Consider the following 19510-nt stretch of genomic DNA (forward strand, 5'->3'; position numbering starts at 1 on the left):
CCACACCTGGCTCCACCCCGAGGACAGTGAGATGTGAGCTTCTACACAAGATGGGCAGCAAACATTACTTCATCTAAGATCATTTCCAGGATGACTCGAGTCTGGAACATGTTCGTACAGCATAAAGACATCAAATTAGTCAGCTGACCAATAAAAATCACTGGCCCACAGACGGCTTCAACTTCATCCTGTTCCATATCTGTATATGTCTTAATAAAAAGGCTTACAAATGAGCTGATATAGGTAACAGATCCTAGCTTGTAAATAAAGTTAGGAACCCTAAACCTAACCAGTGTAAAAAAAATGGGGGGAGAGATAGGGAGGGAGGAGACAGAGGAAGGGGGAAGAGGGGAGAGGGGGGAAGACTATAGTCCAAGCATGTTGTTGCAATCAGGAATTTCAGCTTCAGAAAGCCTATAGCTAGAAAGCTTGAGGAAGGATAAGAGATAATTCCTCGGATTCAAAGTCTCCTTCACTGCAAAAAGAAACCTTCCCTTGAAGGGTAAACAATTTTAATAAAATTAAATTCTGATCAGTCTTGACCTTGTAAGGATAATTGTCTCAAGATGCATACGAATAATCTTTATTTAGAGCCACTTAACAAAAGTTACAGACCATTTTCAGTAACAGTATAGATTGAACATTTTAAAATCTTTCGAGATAAATATAAAATTCTTTCAAGGTTACAAAAGTGCTTGAAAGATTTTGAGGACTTGTGGAACCTTAAGTAAGTGCCACTTGGGTTTTTTTTTTTTTTTTTTCTAGTTTCAGGCTTTTTCTACAAAACTATCCCTCTGGGTTTATTTAAAAGTTTGTCCTAGGTTTAATTAAGAATGAAAGTCACAAAACAAATTAATGGTACCAATAAAATATGGGGCAAGAAAAGGATCAAAGATCCATTGTGCTTATGGGGAATGTTTTAAACCCCTACTAAAAACTAGAGACAAATAATTTAACATAAATGTGGCAAAGCAAAGCCAAAACCAATGGGCATTACATATATTACATGAAGCTTGCTTCCCAATACAAGTCTTAAAAACAACAGCAGTCGTCTCTCAAAAATACATCCCATGCTGCTTGATCTAATTGCAGTGTTTTATTAATGGATCTTAATGAAGCATTTTTTCCCCAGTTAATTACAAACCAGAAAAAATTAAGCAGCAACAAGAGCAAAGTTGTTATAAAAAGAGAAGTCATTCCTCTTTTGATCAGCATGAGAAATATTGAAAAGTTTACAACAAATTCTTGGTTACCAAGTTATTTTCATTTTGGAGTATGGTTTATTAAGAGCATGGCATCCATTACAATGCTGTAAGTCTACATTAATTTCATACATATACTGCCTGAAGAAGAGATGAAATCAAAACCCTCTAGTAACAGAGGAATAAATTAATATATTTGCAATTTAGTGAGAAGATAAGGCAGCACATAATTAACAGCATTTTAATTGCTGTTAACAAAATATGAATACAGATAGTATTAAAATATTAAGCCCTGACCATCCCATGAAGGAACAGATAAAACTGAAGCACAAATACCTAATTTAAAATATATATCAACATGGGTAATTATAAGAAACGCCAGACAGTATTTACATAGATAATTATTTAAGCATTTAACGAAACAGCAAAACAGTACTGCTAAATTTTGTAGATTATTTACCTAAAACAAAAAGAGGACTTGTGGCTTCAGTAGTAAAAGAATAAAATGAGAGTTTAGGTGAGCCGGTTACCATTTCTTCTTGTGTTCATCCATGCTGACACCTCCAGGACCCAGAGAAATAAGCATCAACAGACCTCCAATAACAGACAACGTCTGGAAAACAATAAGATACATCAGCTTAAGTCTCTCTCTCTCTTAACTCTGTTGTTTACTACCAATCAGATACTTTATGATTGTCAAATAACTGGCTAATTTGCATTTCACATTCCCAGAATTGTGCAGCATTTTCTTAATGTATTGGCTATTATAACTCACTGTTTTTTAATATGAGAAAATTTATAAACACACGGGTCATATAGTGGCTAGGTACTGGGAGGAATTCAGGTTCAACCCAAGGAAGGGGATGCCAAGCCCAACTTCTTGGATAAAAAGCCCGCTCATCTTGAGCCAGAGTCATAACTGCACAAAATTGGCATCAGAATTAAACTTTTTAGATATGCCTACACATAAATACCATCTCTTTCTTATACATAATTCTATAAACTTAAGTATTCTTACCCTGAACATTGATTAATGCTTGCAATTGCTATATATTAAAATATAATGATCAGGAGCAGACAAGTGTTTTGAACCTTTCACTTTAACCCTCTCAGGGTTGAGAGGCCCTCTCCTAAACTCTTTCTCAGTCAAAAATTTTTTGGAAAAAAAAAAAAAAAAAAAAAAAAAAAAAAAAAAAAAAAAAAAAAAAAATCTTATGAAATGATAGAGAATCTTTTCCCAATCACAATGACACCAAAAGTATGAAATTTGATGGAAAACTTATGGAATTACGCTCTCGCGAAGCTAGCGGTCTCAACAATGTTTACACATTGGCGATTTTGCCCACTTTGAGCCCTATTCTTGGCCAATTCCAGTGTACTAGTCGACAAAAATCTTACTTATTTCGCTAGAACTCCATTTTATCTATCGAATGAGTACAAGAAACCACCCATTCACGAATTTCAACTATCCAATAAAGTGGTTAGAAATTGGCAATTTTGCCAATTTCACACAAATTTCAGAAGATGCCAATTTCCAAATAGGGTCCAGAATAAACAAGACAGACATTCCTGGCACTAAAATAACAAGTTCTCTGTTAGTCACATTCCCAGGCCCCTCTTACATTTCTTTTGCTTTCCTCTTGGAATTTTTATTCTCACAAAAAATGGAAGATTTACTGTTATGCAGACTACTGCATTAGTGTAGAAATGGTATAAATAATATTGGTGCACTTGTGAAAGAATATTAGACTCGCCAGTTGGTGTGTATTGGACGCCTAGCATGATTTGTTTACTTTTGAACTTTGGTAAAAATCGAACATTTCTGCTACTTTGAGCTCAATTTCAAGGTACTTTTCATTGTGAAACCAATCTAAATCATCTCAATTACTGTAATATGTCTTCCATTTTATAAAATAAGACTAAGAAAACTAGAATGCAACCATAAATACCATACGAAAATACAGTGCAAATTCGCTGTTTTAATCCAAAACCACTGTCAAAGTTTTTTTTTTCTCATTATACACTGTGCTGCAGGATTTTTTTTATACTGTGCACACTGACCACAGATCCAATCTTTCATATGTAGGCCTGCCAGCTTTCTCTCGCTAGATTTGAAGGCGCTAGAATTTAGGCGTTCTAGTACATCAATAACCCTGGTGCATAAGCCGTATTAGTACGTCCGAAACCATTAATTTCAGTGAATATCAATATAAAATTTCATGACTAGAGTTAATAAAGGTTACTTGAAACTTATTCAAACAGAAGACTAATGTTTTGTTGGTCTTATTCTGGAGGTTCCTAGTACAAATGTAGAGAAATTTTTTTTTATAAAATAGTTTCAAAATAGGGAGCAAGGGGCTAGTAACTCCTTCTCCTGTATATATTACTAAATGTAAAAGGAGAAACTTTCATTTTTCCTTTTGAGCCACCCTGCCTCGGTGGGATACGGCCGGTGTGTTGAAAGAAGAAAAGTTTCAAAATAGGAGGAGGTTGGTAGACAGCAGCCACCCAGGGAAGTACTACTGTCCTGCCAAATAAGTGTAAGACAGAAACCGGTATTTGTGTCTTTCGGTCTCAAACACACAAGATAACAGGTATATCTTGCTACTTTTACTTACAATTAGGTTACACATGTATGTGCACGTTTATGTATGTGCACGTTTATGTATACACACTCATCTGAATTTTCTTTGGTTATTCATAATAGTTCTCGTTCTTATTATTTTCTTTTCATATCCATGGGGTAGCAGAATAAGAACCTTTGCTCCGTAAGCCATGAGTGTTGTAAAAGTCAACTAAAATGCCAGGAGCAAGGGGCTATTAATCTCTTTTCCCATACAGCTTACTTAAAATAAAAAAGAAGAAAACCTTTAAGTTGGGATGTGTGAATGTTCATGGATGTAGTGAGGATGACAAGAAAGATTCTCTATAAGGATTACAATGCTGAGTTTACAGAATTTGGTTATTGTGTGGTTTACATGTGGTAAAATAATAATTACAGAGTGTACCACTAGAACACCTAGCATGGCTAGGCATTTCGGGCAGACTTAGATTAAATCTTAAGTTTAAAATATTACAAAATTATGAGGTAAGTTGGTATTATGGCTAAGTGACTAAATACTAGTTTGTGAGTTTAGCAATGTGAATGCTTTTGTTTTGGCACAATACATAGTTTCAGTATTGGAGTATCACAGGCCAACTTATGACTAGTTAAGATTCATTATTTTAAGATTGAGATTAATATTTCTGTTTATGGTCAAATGGGTGAGCGAGTGTAAGTGTGAACCACCAGGTGGTATTCGTGTAATTAGTTGACAGGGTGTATCAGGGAGATAAGATGTTTTCTGATGGTAGTTTTGAAGGTGATGAATGTGTCTGCAGTTCTAGAGTTTTCAGGTAGGGTGTTCCAGATTTTAGGGCCTTTGACATACATTGAATTTTTGTAAAGCTTTAGTCGGACACGGGAAATGTCAGAGATGTTTGTGTCCGGTGTTATGCCTGTGGGTTCTGTCACAACTATCAAGAAAGCGTTTTAGGTCAAGGTTAATATTGGAATTTAAGGTCCTGTAGATGTAGATTGCACAGTAGTAAGTGTGGATGTACTGAACAGGGAGTAAGTTTAGATCTATGAAGAGTGGGGAGGTGTGTTGCCAGGGATGGGATTTAGTGATTATTCTTACTGCGGCTTTTTGTTATGTTATTATTGGCTTTAGGCGTGTTGCTGCAGTTGAACCCCAAGCACAGATAGCATAGGTGAGGTATGGATATATAAGTGAATGGTATAGTGTGAGAAGGGCAGTTTCCAGCACGTAGTATCGTATCTTGGAGAGGATCCCAACCGTTTTGAGTACTTTTTTGGTTATGTGTTGGATATGGGTGCTGAAATTCATGTTGTTGTCGAGGTATAGGCCTAGGAATTTGCCCTCATTATGTCTGGCAATTAGAGTGTTGTCGATCTTAATGTTAATTTGCGCATCTCCTGCTCTGCTACCAAACATAATGTAGTAGGTTTTGTCAGTGTTAAGCATAAGTTTATTGGCTGTCATCCAAGCTGATATTTTGATCAGCTCCTCGTTAACAATAGTGTTGAGGGTGGCAAGATTAGGGCGAGAGATGACATAAGTCGTGTCGTCAGCAAAGAGAATGGGGTTCAGGTGTTGAGATACGTTTGGAAGATCATTGATGTATATGAGGAAGAGCAGGGGACCAAGGACACTTCCCTGTGGAACTCCAGTATCAAGTGGCCGTGTTGTTGATGCTGTGTCTTTAATGGTGACATACTGATACCTATTAGTAAGGTAAGATTTGAAATATGCAAGCGCATGGCCTCTTATACCATAATGGTCAAGTTTGTGGAGTAGGATGCTGTGGTCTACTGTGTCAAAAGCTTTTCTTAGGTCAATAAAAATTCCTAGTGGATATTCTTTATTTTCCAATGCTGTGTAAAGCAGATCTAGCATTTTTATGATTGCATCGTTATTGCTTTTATTTTTCCTGAATCCAAATTGGCAGGGGTCGAGTATGTTTTGTGCCGTTATAAATGAATATAGTCTCCTGTGCACGAGTTTCTCAAAGATTCTGGATAGCAATGGCCTACAGTTGTTTAAATCTGTAGGGTCACCACCTTTATGTACTGGTGTAACCCTTGCCGTCTTGAGTAGTTTCGGGAAGGTGCTAGTTTCTAGTGACTTGTTAAGAAGTAATGAGATAGCATTTGAGAGGACATGGGCCGTGGACTGTGAAGGTTATGAATGAAAAGCTGAATGTCATGGCTCTAACTGAAACAAAGCTGAAGGGGGTAGGAGTTTCAGGGGAGAGAAATAAATGGGATTAGATAAGTGTTTCTAATAGAGTTAGAGCTAAGGAAGGAGTAGCAATAATGTTGAAGGATAAGTTATGGCAGGAAAAGAGGGAATATAAATGTATAAATTCAAGGATTATGTGGAGTAAAATAAGGGTGGGATGAAAAAAGTGGGTTATAGTTAAGTGTTTATGCACCTGGAGAAGAGAGAAGTGTAGAGAGATTTTTGGGAGATGCTGAGTGAGTGAATGGGAAGTTTTGAACCAAGTGAGAGAGTACTTGTGGTTGGGGACCTAAATGCTAAAGTGGGTAAAACTGTTGTGGAGAGTAGTAGTAGCTAAGTTTGGGGTGCCAGGGGAAAATGAAAATGGGGAGCTTTTAATTTGAATTATGTATAGAAAGAGGTTTGATAATAAGTAATACATATTTTAAGGAAGAGGATAAATAAGTACACCAGATATGATATAGCATGTAATGAAAGTAGTTTGTTAGATCATGTAGTGGTGGATAAAAGGTTGATGGGTAGACTTCAGATGAGCCTATTTATAGAGGGGCAGCAGATATATCAGATCATTATTTAATTGTAGCTACAGTTAGAGTAAGAGGTAAATGGGAAAAAGGAAAAAACAGCAACAGCAAGTAAGAGGTGAAAGTTTATAAACCAAGTTAGGGTTATTATTGAAAGTTAGGGCGAGATATAAGCAACTATTGGGAGAAAGGTGGGCTAATGAAAGTATAGCTAGTATGGGGGTTGAAGAGGGGTGGGATAGTTTTAAAAAGGCCATGTTAGAATGCAGAGCAGAAGTTTGTAGTTAGAGGAAGGTGGGTGCAGGAAGAAAGAAGTAATTGGTGGAATGAGGTAAAGGGTTTGATAAAACAGAAAAAGGTTGGGTATGAGAGACTTTTAGAGAAGAAGTGATATAAAAAGGGTGGAGTATATAGAGTAAAAGAGGTGAAAAGAGTGGTGAGGGAGTGCACAAGTGTAAATGACAGAGTGGGTGAGGTGCTGTCAACAAATTTTGCCGAGAAAAAAAATTTTGGAGCGAGATAAATAGGTCCTTGTCCTTGGAGGCAAAGAGGGGAATGTATGAGAGTATAGTTTTACCAACGCTCTTATATGGGTGTGAAGCATGGGTGATGAATGTTGCAGCAAGGAGAAGGCTGGAGGCAGTGGAGATGTCATGTCTGAGAGCAATGTGTGGTGTGAATATAATGCAGAGAATTCGTAGTTTGGAAGTTAGGAGGAGGTGCGGGATTACCAAAACTGTTGTCCAGAGGGCTGAGGAAGGGTTGTTGAGGTGGTTCGGACATGTGGAGAGAATGGAGCGAAACAGAATAACTTCAAGAGTGTATCAGTCTGTAGTGGAAGGAAGGCGGGGTAGGGGTCGGCCTAGGAAAGGTTGGAGGGAGGGGGTAAAGGAGGTTTTGTGTGCGAGGGGCTTGGACTTCCAGCAGGCATGCGTGAGCGTGTTTGATAGGAGTGAATGGAGACAAATGGTTTTTAATACTTGACGTGCTGTTGGAGTGTGAGCAAAGTAACATTTATGAAGGGGTTCAGGGAAACCGGCAGGCCGGACTTGAGTCCTGGAGATGGGAAGTACAGTGCCTGCACTCTGAAGGAGGGGTGTTAATGTTGCAGTTTAAAAACTGTAGTGTAAAGCACCCTTCTGGCAAGACAGTGACGGAGTGAATGATGGTGAAAGTTTTTCTTTTTCGGGCCACCCTGCCTTGGTGGGAATCGGCCAGTGTGATAATAAATAAAAAAATAAATAGGTTAAAGCCTAGGGAATGAATTGATTCAACAGTTAAAAACAGAACAGCAAAGTTAGTATATATAGAGTTAGAGGTATTGTGAAGATGGCAGGAATTTTTTGAGGAACTATTAAATGTTGAAGAGAGGGAGGCAGTAATTTCATGCACTGGCCAGGGAAGTACAACATCTTTTAGGAGTGAAGAACTGATGCAAGTGTGGGGGAAGGTGCACAAGGCATTAGGTAGAATGAAAGGAGAAGGGGGGAGGGGGAGGGGGAGGGGGAGGGATGGAAGCAGCTGGAACTGATGGGATCATGACAAATATTAAAAGCAGGGGATGATACAGTGGAGTGGTTGGTACTTTTGTTCAATAAATATTTGAAAGAGGGGAAGGTACCTAGAGACTGGTAGAGAGCGTGTATAATTGCTTTATATAAGGGAAAGGGGGACAAGAGATATTGTAAAAAATTATAGGGGAGCAAGTTTACCAAGTTCTCCATGGGAAAGAAGAGCAGAATTCTTCCTCTATAAGCCATGCTTGTCATAAGAGGCAACTAAAATGCTGGGAGCAAGGTGCTAGTAACCCCTTCTCCTGTATAAATTACTAAATTTAAGAAGAGAAACTTTCATTTTTCTTTTTTGGGCCACCCTGCTTTGTTGGGATGCAGCCAGTTTGTTGAATGAAAGAAGTTTACCAAGCATGCCAGGTAAAGTGTATGGTAGGGTTATTATTGAAAGAATTAAGAGGTAAGACAGAGCAGGATTGCGGATAAACTAGGAGACTTTAGAATGGGTAGGGGATGTGTAGATCAAGTATTTACATTGAAGCATATAGGTGAAGAATATTTAGATAAAGGTAGGGATGTTTTCATTGCATTTATGGATTTAGAAAAGGCATATGATAGGGTGGATAGGAGAACAATGTGGCAGATGTTGCAAGTGTATGGAATAGGTAGCAAGTTACTAATGCAGTGAAGAGTTTCTAGGAGGATTGTGAGGCTCAAGTTAGGGTGTGTAGGAGAGAGGGAGATTACTTCCCAGTAAAAGAAGGCCTAAGACAGGGATGTGTAATGTCAACATGGTTGTTTAACATTTATAGATGGAGTTGTAAAAGAAATCAATGCTAGGGTGTTAGGAAAAGGGGTGGGATTAAATTATGGAGAATCAAATACATAACTGGAGTTGTTACAGTTACTTTTTGCTGATGACATTGTGCTTTTGAGAGATTCTAAAGCGAAGTTGCAAAGGTTAGTGGATAAGTTTGGGAGGGTGTGTAAAGACAGAAGATAGCTCAAAGTGAACATAGATGAGAGTAAGGTGATGAAGGTATCATTGGAGAGAGTGAGTAAGGAGGATGTTAATGTGTTCAGATATTTGGGAGTAGATCTGTCAGCAGATAGGTTTATGAAGGACATTGTTAACCATAGAATTTATAAAGGAAAAAAAAGTGAGTGGTGCATTGAGGTATCTGTGAAGACAAAAAATGTTATCTATGGAAGCAAGGAAGAGGAATGTAAGAGAATACAGTGGACCCCCAGTATTCGATGGCATCGGTATCCAATAAATCCGGTATTCGATGCATTTTAACGCAAAAATTTTGCCTCGGTATCCAATCAAAAACCCGGTATTCGATGCGATTCGTACGAGACGTGTCCACGTGTGGCCTGAACTGCCCTGTGTGTGCCAGTGTTTACAAGCCAGGCAGTGTGCGCGCATCTAAGGATACATTCGGTACATTCCATATTATCACTGTTTTTGGTGTTTGTTTCTGCAAAATAAGTCACCATGGGCCCCAAGAAAGCTTTAGTGCCAACCCTGTGGTAAAAAGGGCGAGAATTAGTATGGAAATTAAAAAAGATTTTGAAGGGTTTGGGGCTAACCCTGAGAAGCCTATGCCAGTTGTGGAATCCATTGTGCCTACTTCAAAAATTAAGGAAATGTGTGCAAAGTGGGTTGAACTGCAAACTTTTATGGATGACAATCACCCTAACACAGCTATTGCAAGCCGTGCTGGTGACTATTACAATAGCAATGTTGTGGCCCATTTTAGACAAATCTTAAAGGAATGGGAGGTACAGAGCTCTATGGACAGATTTGTTGTGCGACAGAGGTCCAGTGACTCAAGCTGGTCCTAGTGGCATTAAAAGAAGAAGGGAAGTAACCCCAGAAAAGGACTTGCTACCTCAAGTCCTAATGGAAGGGGATTCCCCTTCTAAACAGTAACAACTTCGACACTCTCCCCTCCTCCCATCCCATCAATCATCACCAGATCTTCATTAAAGGTAAGTGTCAATTATTCTATTGTTATTGTAATTATTCTATTGCATTAAACTTAATATTTCATGTGGTAAATTTTTTTTCATACTTATGGGTGTCTTGCACGGATTAATTTTATTTCCATTATTTCTTATGGGGAAAATTGATTCGCTTTTCGACATTTTCAGTATTCGATGATTATTATTATTATAATCAAAAAGAAGCGCTAAGCCACAAGGGCTATACAGCGCTGCAGGGTAGGGAAGGAAGCAAGGGAATTGGATGGCAGAAGGGAGGGGGGATGATCAGCAGGTTACAGAAAACAGCGGGGCAGGGGATAGTACGGGGGTAGAGGGTAGCAAGAGATACAAGTAGAAAGGGCTGAAAGTATCAGAATTTGTGAAGTAAGTCAGTCGTTGTCAAAAAGTCAATGAGAGAGTCCGGATGAAAGGTGGGTCCATCAGCGAGAAGGGAAGGTAAAGAGAGAGCAGCGGGGCGAAGACGACGACAGAGGTAAATTCTGCGTGCTCGTTGATAAAGTGGGCAGTCCAACAGAATGTGGCTGACTGATAATGGAGCTTGGCAATTCTCACAGAGAGGAGCAAGACGCCTCTCCATGAGATATCCATGAGTAAGACGAGTATGGCCAATGCGAAGACGGGAGAGAGTAGTCTCCCAACCTCGACACTGGTGATAAGAAGACGGCCAGTAACCTATACTCGGTTTAATAGACTGAAGTTTGTTGCCGAGCATAGTAGACCAACGTTGTTGCCAACGGGTGTGAAGGTGGGAAGATATTACAGCAAAATAGTCCGTACATGGAATACCTCTATAAGAAACTGGTAGGTCATGTACTGCTGACCGCGCAGCAGTGTCTGCCTGTTCATTGCCCTGTACGTCAACATGACCAGGGACCCAACAAAAAACAATATCTTTATGCTTAGTAAAGATGCGGCGTAGCCAAAGTTGGATACGGAGGACTAAGGGGTGAGGTGTATCAAATTTTTGTATAGCCTGTAAAGCACTAAGGGAGTCTGAGACAACCACAAATGATGACACAGGCATAGATGCAATACGGATAAGTGCTGTAAGGATGGCATATAATTCAGCAGTAAAAATACTAGCTGAAGATAGTAAATGCCCTTGTACGACGCTGTCCGGAAACACTGCTGCGAATCCTACGCCGTCAGAAGACTTAGAGCCATCTGTGTACACAGCAATGGCATGAGAATGAGAGTGAAAGTGGTCAAGAAAAAGAGAGCGGGAAGCGACCGTAGACAGTTGGGCTTTCGAGCAAGGGAGGGAGAAAGAACAGACTCGAACAGCTGGAACTTCCCAGGGGGGTAGGGAAAAGTGAGATGCTACATGTACATAGAAAGGTGGTAGTTGAAGAGAAGACAAGAGCGAATGAAGGCGAAGAGAGAAGGGACGGAGTAAGCAGGGGCGGCGAACAAATAAAGAATGTCTACTAATATCAGTGACCATTCTATAAATGGAAGGATTGCGGAGATCATGAGAGCGTACATAGTAGCGCAGGCAATGGGCATCACGGCGATCGGATAAGGATGGAACGTTCGCTTCTGCATAGAGGCTTTCGACAGGGGAAGAGCGAAAAGCACCAAGGCATAAACGTAATCCTTGGTGATGAATGGGGTTAAGGCTAGAGAGAGTAGCAGGAGATGCCGCTGAATAGATCTGGTCACCATAATCAAGTTTCGATAAAATAAGGGTGGAATGTAGGTGAAGGAGGGTTCGACGATCAGCTCCCCACGAAAGATGAGCAAGGGTTTTAAGAAGGTTCAGCCGGCTGTGACAAGTTGCCTTCAGAGAGGTAATGTGAGGTTTCCAGGATAACCTACGATCAAAGAGGAGGCCCAGAAACTTGACTGTATCACGTTCAGGGATACGTGAGCCATAGAGGTACAAAGGATGATCAGAGATGACAGAGCGTCTAGTGAAAGTGATTTGGTGGGTTTTAGTGCTGGAAAATTTAAACCCATGTGTGGTGGCCCAATTGGAAACACGGTCGACTGCATGCTGGAGAGAAACTGTAAGGAGGTGACAGTCAGCGCCTGCACAGGCAATAGCGAAGTCATCAACATAGAGTGATGACCAAATATTTGATGGAAGACTAGAGGCCAAATCATTAATAGCAAGGAGAAAAAGTGTTGTGCTCAGAACACATCCCTGGGGGACACCTTCAGCTTGGACAAAGTCCGGGGAGAGCACATTATTAACCCGAACACGGAAATGCCTGTCAGTTAAAAAGTTCTTAAGGAAGGATGGTAGATTGCCTCGAAGGCCTAAGGAGTGGACTTGGGCTAAAATATTATACCTCCAAGTTGTGTCATATGCCTTCTCAAGGTCAAAAAATATGGCAATAACTGAGTGGTTATTCGCAAAGGCATTACGAACATACGTATCCAAGCGCAGTAAGGGGTCTATGGTAGAACGTCCCTTACGAAAGCCATATTGACGAGTGGAGAGACTGTTGTGTGTCTCTAAATACCACACTAAACGTCTATTTACTAGACGTTCCATTACTTTGCAAACTGCACTGGTAAGAGCAATGGGACGATAGTGGGAGGTTTCATGTCCCGTAGTGCCTGGTTTGCGGAAAGGGAGAACAATGGCGGATTTCCACAGCTGTGGAAGAACTCCTTGTGACCAAATAAGATTGTAAAGGCGTAATAGGACTGCAAGGGCTGACTGATGTAAATGTTGTAGCATACGAATATGAATGTCGTCGGGCCCAGCTGCCGATGATCGACAAGCTGAGAGTGTTGCCTCCAGTTCTTGAAGTGTAAAAGGCACATTATACTGTTCTTCTCTGAGAGAAGAAAAGTCCAAGGGTGCTAACTCTCTGGCAGACTTTGAGGAAAGAAATGAGGGGCATAGATGGAGTCCCTGAGAAATACGGACCAGATGATTGCCAATTTCATTGGCAACATCTAGTGGGTTTGCTATATCAACACCGGCAACTCGCAGAACAGGAGCCGGGTCAGGAGAATATTTACCACTCAGTTTTCGTACTTTTTTCCAGACTGCACTCATAGAGGAAGCAGAGGTGATGGTGGAGACATAATCTCGCCAGCAAGTGCGTTTAGCGTCACGGATGACACGGCGAGCGATCGCACGCTTCTGTTTAAAGTCAAGGAGTCGCTCTGTGGTTCTATTGTACCGGTACCTGCCCCATGCAGCGCGTTTCAAACGTACTGCACGAGCACAAGCAGGAGACCACCAAGGCACGCATTTCTGAGAATGCCTGCCCGAAGTTTGGGGTATAGAATGAGAAGCTGCGGTGAAAACGGAGGACGAGAAGAGGTGTAAAAGCTCATCGATGGAGGACGAAGAAGGAACCTCTTTAAAAACAGTCAGGTGTGAGTAAAGGTTCCAATTTGCCCGATTAAATTGCCAGCGTGGGGTGCGAAGAGGTGGCGAATATGAAGGGGAAGAAAGAATGATTGGGAAATGATCACTGTCATGTAAGTCCGGGAGAACAGACCAAGTAAAGTCTAATGCGGCGGAGGAAGAGCAAACTGAGAGATCGATGCAAGAGAGAGTATGAGTCCGAGGATCAAAATGGGTGTGAGTACCTGTATTTAAAACATGGAGGGGGTGGGTGGCAAGAAAAGCCTCTAACTGAATTCCACGGGAATCACAGTGAGACCCTCCCCAGAGGAAATGGTGGGCATTAAAATCACCAAGTAACAGAATCGGTGGCGGTAATGACGAAACAAGGAAGGCAAAATCCGGAATAGATAATGCCCGAGAAGGAGAGAGATATAAAGAACAGAGCGTATACCACCTATGTAAGTGGATACGGGCTGCTGTGTAATGCAGCGAAGTATGAATAAATAGTTGATGGTACGGAATATCAGTGCGGAGAAGAAGGGCACTTTCATTAAAGGTCCCATCAGGAAAAGGATCTGAAGAATACAACAAATTATAGCCTGAGATGTGAGAAATAACAGCAGAGTGTAATTTTGGTTCCTGTAAGCAAACACCAACAGGGGCAAACTGGGAGAGTAACATCTGAAGCTCACCCCGATTACCCCTGAGGCCGCGTATATTCCACTGTAAAAAGGCCATGATTGGCAATGATAAAGATACTTGAAATCCGCAGGTAAGGGTTCCTACGGACTAGAAGGGTTAGAAAAGTCCACATGCGGAGGCAGTGGAAAATGTTCAAGCAGCGAAGGAACGGTGCGCTGTGAAGAAAGGAGTTGCGCAGATGGAGCAGAGGAGAGAGAAAGAGCGGAAGGTGGATCAGTGTCCATTGATGGTTTGGTCTCTGCAATATATTCAGAGATTGCTTCAAGTGTTTCGGAATTCAGAGATGTCGTATGGGAGACAATATTGGGAATGGTAGGGGGAGGATGAGTAAAGATTGGAACTGTATTGGACTGTACCAAGGTAGGGGGGGGCGAAAGGGTGGAGGGAACTGGAGAAGCGTGGCAGGGGACAGAAGAGACAGGAACCTGGGAGGTGGCAGAAGAGGAAGAAACTTGGGAGGGAACAGGGGAGGAAGGTACATTACGAGGAGGAGGGTGAACCTCTGCACTTGTAACCGAGCCAGTGAGAGGGGAAGAACTAGGGACAGAGACAGGGAGGGTAAAATGAGGAGGTGGAAGATGGGTAGGAGGTGTTACCGGACCTTTTTTTGACTTTTGAGAAGTAGAGGGACGATTGGGAAGAGGTGTCGTACGAGGTCTCGTCGATACTGAGGCTTGTAAGAGAGAACTCGAAGAAGCGAGATTAGACTGAGGCGTTGAAGTAGGGACGTCTGAGCCGAGGACAGCAAAAGGATTAGATACAGGAGTGATTATGGGAGAGGTAACCACAGAGGTGGGTGTAGAAGATGGGATACCAGAAGTGGGGGGACGTTTTGAAACACGGGAATAAGAAACACGTGGGAGTCTCCCTTGGAGGCGGAGATGAGAAACTGCCATGGCATAAGGGAGACCTTCTGTCTCTTTGAGGTAACGGATTTCCCGCTCGTTTAAATAGACCTGACAACGGCGAGAGTACGAAGGGTGAGCCTCATGACAGTTAAGGCAAGAGGGAGATCGATTGCAAGACGTATTAGAATGGTCATCGGCACCACAGACTGGGCATTCGGCGATAGATCTGCAATATTTCGCTGGATGGCCAAATCGCCAGCAATTTCTACACTGTTGTGGTGTAGGGATCACCTTTCGAACTTGTAACCGATGTCCTGCTATATAAACGGAGGATGGGAGTTCTCGGCTGTCAAAAGTTAAACGAGCCACATTGCTAGGGTATCGTCTCCGCCCACGGGCAGGAAGAACGTAAGTGTCTACCTTGAGGATTGGGAGATCTTGGAGTTCCAGCTGTTCGAGAATGTCGGTGCCACATGTCTGGAAATTTTGTTGAACTATGGTATGGGGCAGAATAACGGTACCACTACAAGAATTGAGGGAATGATGTTTTTCAAGGGTGACAGGAACAGTATCTATATGGGAAAGACGAGAGAGCTCACGAGCCTGGGTAGCATTCTGTACGGTAATGATGCGCGTACCACTCTTAAGAGCATGAAAAGAAATATCTTTACCAACATGGCGTAGGAGTGCCTTGCCAATACTATGGTCAGAAAGATAGGCAGTAGAGGAAGTTGGTCGTAAAGTGAAGAATTTAGTCCACTGTTCAGTCTGAAACTGAGCGTGGAAAGGTAGTGAAGGACGTGTCAATCGTTTCTGAGAAGAACGAGAAGGTGAAGGTGGAGAAGTATCATCAGCAGGTAATTGTCGTTGACGTTTAGGCGTGGGACCAGAGTTGGTCCGACGTGGAACGGGTCGGCGATTTGAAAATTGCCGCACCGTAGAGGGAGAGGCCGGAAGCATAGTCAGAGGAGAGCGAAGGTCTGATAAATCGAAGGAGTCAGTCGAGGCCTCAGTACCTGAAGCGGGTGAGGAAACAGCACCGGCAATAGGTACAGAGGCATGAGGAATGTCTGAAGAGTGGTCCAAAGACGAGGCGGGGTCAGAACGGGGTGCGGTATCAAGAAGGGGCCCGGGGGTACTAGGTTCATGGACTAGGGCTGCCATGGTTAGGTTACTTCTTTCTTTTTGTTTTTAAGAAAAAAAAAGAAAGAAGAAAAGAAAATAAAAACAAAAAAAAGAAAAAAAAAAGGGGGGACCGGGGAGGGATAGTTCCTAGGAGGAATGAAAGGGCCAGAAATCTCCCTCCGCGCCCAAGAGGACTCGACACCGCTAGTAGCGCAGATGCAGCATGGAACCCGTGCCATACCCTACCCTTCATGCCAGTAAACCAGCAATCTGGGATAGCAACCTCACATCTGCCGAGCTACCTCGGTGGACAAAAGAGAGGGCGGCCGGATATCCGCCACAAAGCATACCTCCTTCAGCCACCACCCCCGGAATCCGAAAGGTGGCTTCCAGAGATACACCCGTCGCCCAAAAGACACCCAAAGCTACTCCGGGATACCGGAGAGGGATCGGGACATCCCTAGGCAATCCAGATTCCACGGCAAACTACGCCACCGCCAAGAAACCTCAACGGAATGGGATGGACCCCGGTGTCCTTTCCCCTACCTAGGAACTAGCGCGCCTGTGGGAGAAATCACGAAGGCTAAAAAGAGGAAGGGCAAAAGGGAGGGGTGAGGAGGAGGAGGAGGAATGGAAAAAGGGGAGGATGGGGAGGATGGGATAGGGGAGGGGAGAATGGGGGGTAATTAGGTTCGGTCTGAGGAAGAAGACCGACAGGGCTAATTCCTCAGACCAAGAGCCTCTTCACCACGCCAAGGAGCCCCCCTTGAAGAGGAGTATTCGATGAGCTCTCAGGAACGGATTAATATCGAATACCGGGGGTCCACTGTATAATGGTACCAACACTCTTATATGGGTGTGAAGCATGGGTTGTGAATGCTGCAGTGAGGAGGAGGCTGGAGGCAGTGGAGATGTTGTGTCTAAGGGCAATGTGTTGTGTAAATATTATACAGAGAATTTGTAGTGTGGAAATTAGGACGTGTGGAGTTATAAAAAAGAAGTGTTATTTAGAGGGCTGAAGAGGGGTTATTGAGGTTGTCAGGACATTTAGAGAGGATGGAGCAAAATGGAATGACTTGGAGGTGTGTATAAATTGGTAGTGGACTGGAGGAGGGTCAGGGGTCATCCTAGGAAAGGATAGAGGGAGGGGGTTAAAAGAGGTAGTGTGTGCAAGGGGCCTGGATATGTAGAAGGCACGTGTGAGTGTTAAATAAGAGTGAATGGAGAAGAGTGGTTTTTGGGACCTGATGAGTTGAAGTGTGAGCAGGGTAATACTTTGTGAAGGGATTCAGGGAAACCAGGTAGCTGGACTTAATTCCTGGAGGTGGGAAGTACAATGCCTGCACTTTAAAGGAGGGGTTTGGGATATTGGCTGTTTACCTGGAGTTTACCTGGAGAGAGTTCCGGGGGTCAACACCCCCGCGGCCCGGTCTGTGACCAGGCCTCCTGGTGGATCAGAGCCTGATCAACCAGGCTGTTGCTGCTGGCTGCACGCAAACCAACGTACGAGCCACAGCCTGGCTGATCCGGAACTGACTTTAGGTGCTTGTCCAGTGCCAGCTTGAAGACTGCCAGGGGTCTGTTGGTAATCCCCCTTATGTGTGCTGGGAGGCAGTTGAACAGTCTTGGGCCCCTGACACTTATTGTATGGTCTCTTAACGTGCTAGTGACACCCCTGCTTTTCATTGGGGGGATGGTGCATCGTCTGCCAAGTCTTTTGCTTTCGTAGCGAGTGATTTTCGTGTGCAAGTTCGATACTAGTCCCTCTAGGATTTTCCAGGTGTATATAATCATGTATCTCTCCCTCCTGCATTCCAGGGAATACAGGTTTAGGAACCTCAAGCGCTCCCAATAATTGAGGCGTTTTATCTCCGTTATGCACGCCGTGAAAGTTCTCTGTACATTTTCTAGGTCGGCAATTTCACCTGCCTTGAAAGGTGCTGTTATTGTGCAGCAATATTCCAGCCTAGATAGAACAAGTGACCTGAAGAGTGTCATCATGGGCTTGGCCTCCCTAGTTTTGAAGGTTCTCATTATCCATCCTGTCATTTTTCTAGCAGATGCGATTGATACAATGTTATGGTCCTTGAAGGTGAGATCCTCCGACATGATCACTCCCTAAATGTTTGGAGCGACATCTAAAATATTATATCTGGGCACCCCTGCAAAGACAGTGATTATGTGTGAATGATAAGAACATAAGAAAGAAGGAACACTGCAGCAGGCCTACTGACCCATGCAGAGCAGGTCCATCCCCCCCCCCCCCCAGGATTAGCCCAATGACCCACCCAGTCTGGTCACCTAAACTCAAGGATGGAGCACTGCACCAGACCCAGCAGCACAAGCTAGTCAGGTCCAACTCACACCCACCCACACCCACTCATGTATTTATCTAACCTATTTTTAAAACTACACAACGTTTTAGCCTGAATAACTGTACTTGGGAGTTTGTTCCACTCATCCACAACTCTATTACCAAACTAATGCTTTCCTATATCCTTCCTGAATCTGAATTTTTCCAACTTGAATCCACTGCTGCGAGTCCTGTCTTGGCTGGAAATTTTCAGCATGCTATTTACATCCCCTTTGTTTATTCCTGCTTTCCATTTATACACCTCGATCATATCCCCCCTAATTCTACGCCTTTCGAGAGAGTGCAGATTCAGGGTCCTCAGGCTATCCTCATAGGGAAGATTTCTGATACATGGGATCATCTTTGTCATCCTCCTCTGTACGTTATCCAGAGCATTTATATCCATTCTGTAATACGGTGACCAGAACTGAGCAGCATAGTCTAAATGAGGCCTAACCAAGGATATATAGAATTGAAGAACACCTGAGGACTTCTATTATTTATACTTCTAGTTATGAAGCCAAAAATTCTGTTAGCTTTATTGCGAACACTAATGCACTGTTTTCTTGGTTTTAGATTACTGCTAACCAGAACTCCTAAATCCTTTTTGCAATCAGTAGTATTAAGATCTACATTATTTAGTTTATATGTGGCATGGTTACTTAACTCTCCAACATTTAGAACTTGTCATTTGTCAATATTAAACTGCATCTGCCACTTCTCCAACCATTGCATCAGTCTATTCAAATCCTCCTGGAGTGTTCTAGTGTCCTCATTAGAATGAATTGGATGGCCTATTTTGGTGTCATCAGCAAATTTGCTTATGTCGCTATTTATTCCCTCATCTATGTCGTTTATGTAAATTGTGAACAACAACGGGCCCAACACTGACCCCTGAGGAACACCGCTTGTGGCATGCCCCCATTCTATTTTCTCCCCATTTATGCAAACTCTCTGCTGTCTATTTGTCACCCATGCCTCTACCCAGGAAAAAATTTCTCCTCCTATTCCGTGTGCCTTAAGTTTCCTCAATAGCCTCTGGTGTGGAACTCTATCGAAAGCCTTACTGAAGTCCATATACACATCATATTCATTACCATGATCTACCTTCTCAAAC

The 19510-nt window shown here is 42.6% G+C and overlaps 1 protein-coding gene across 2 annotated transcripts in view; it reads right to left on the reverse strand.

Annotated features, from left to right (window-relative positions):
- Positions 1 to 567: 567 nt before the first annotated feature.
- The window catches only part of Surf4 (Surfeit locus protein 4), a 142233-nt gene continuing 123290 nt past the window's right edge, over positions 568 to 19510 (reverse strand). For both annotated transcript variants that reach the window (XM_070089633.1, XM_070089632.1), the window contains exon 5: positions 568 to 1815. In XM_070089633.1, coding sequence (XP_069945734.1) covers positions 1729 to 1815 — 87 coding nt within the window. In that variant the 3' untranslated portion in view covers positions 568 to 1728. The remainder of the gene's footprint in view (positions 1816 to 19510) is intronic.

Source organism: Cherax quadricarinatus, chromosome 29 (genome assembly GCF_038502225.1).
Source record: "Cherax quadricarinatus isolate ZL_2023a chromosome 29, ASM3850222v1, whole genome shotgun sequence".
Lineage (NCBI taxonomy): Eukaryota > Metazoa > Arthropoda > Malacostraca > Decapoda > Parastacidae > Cherax > Cherax quadricarinatus.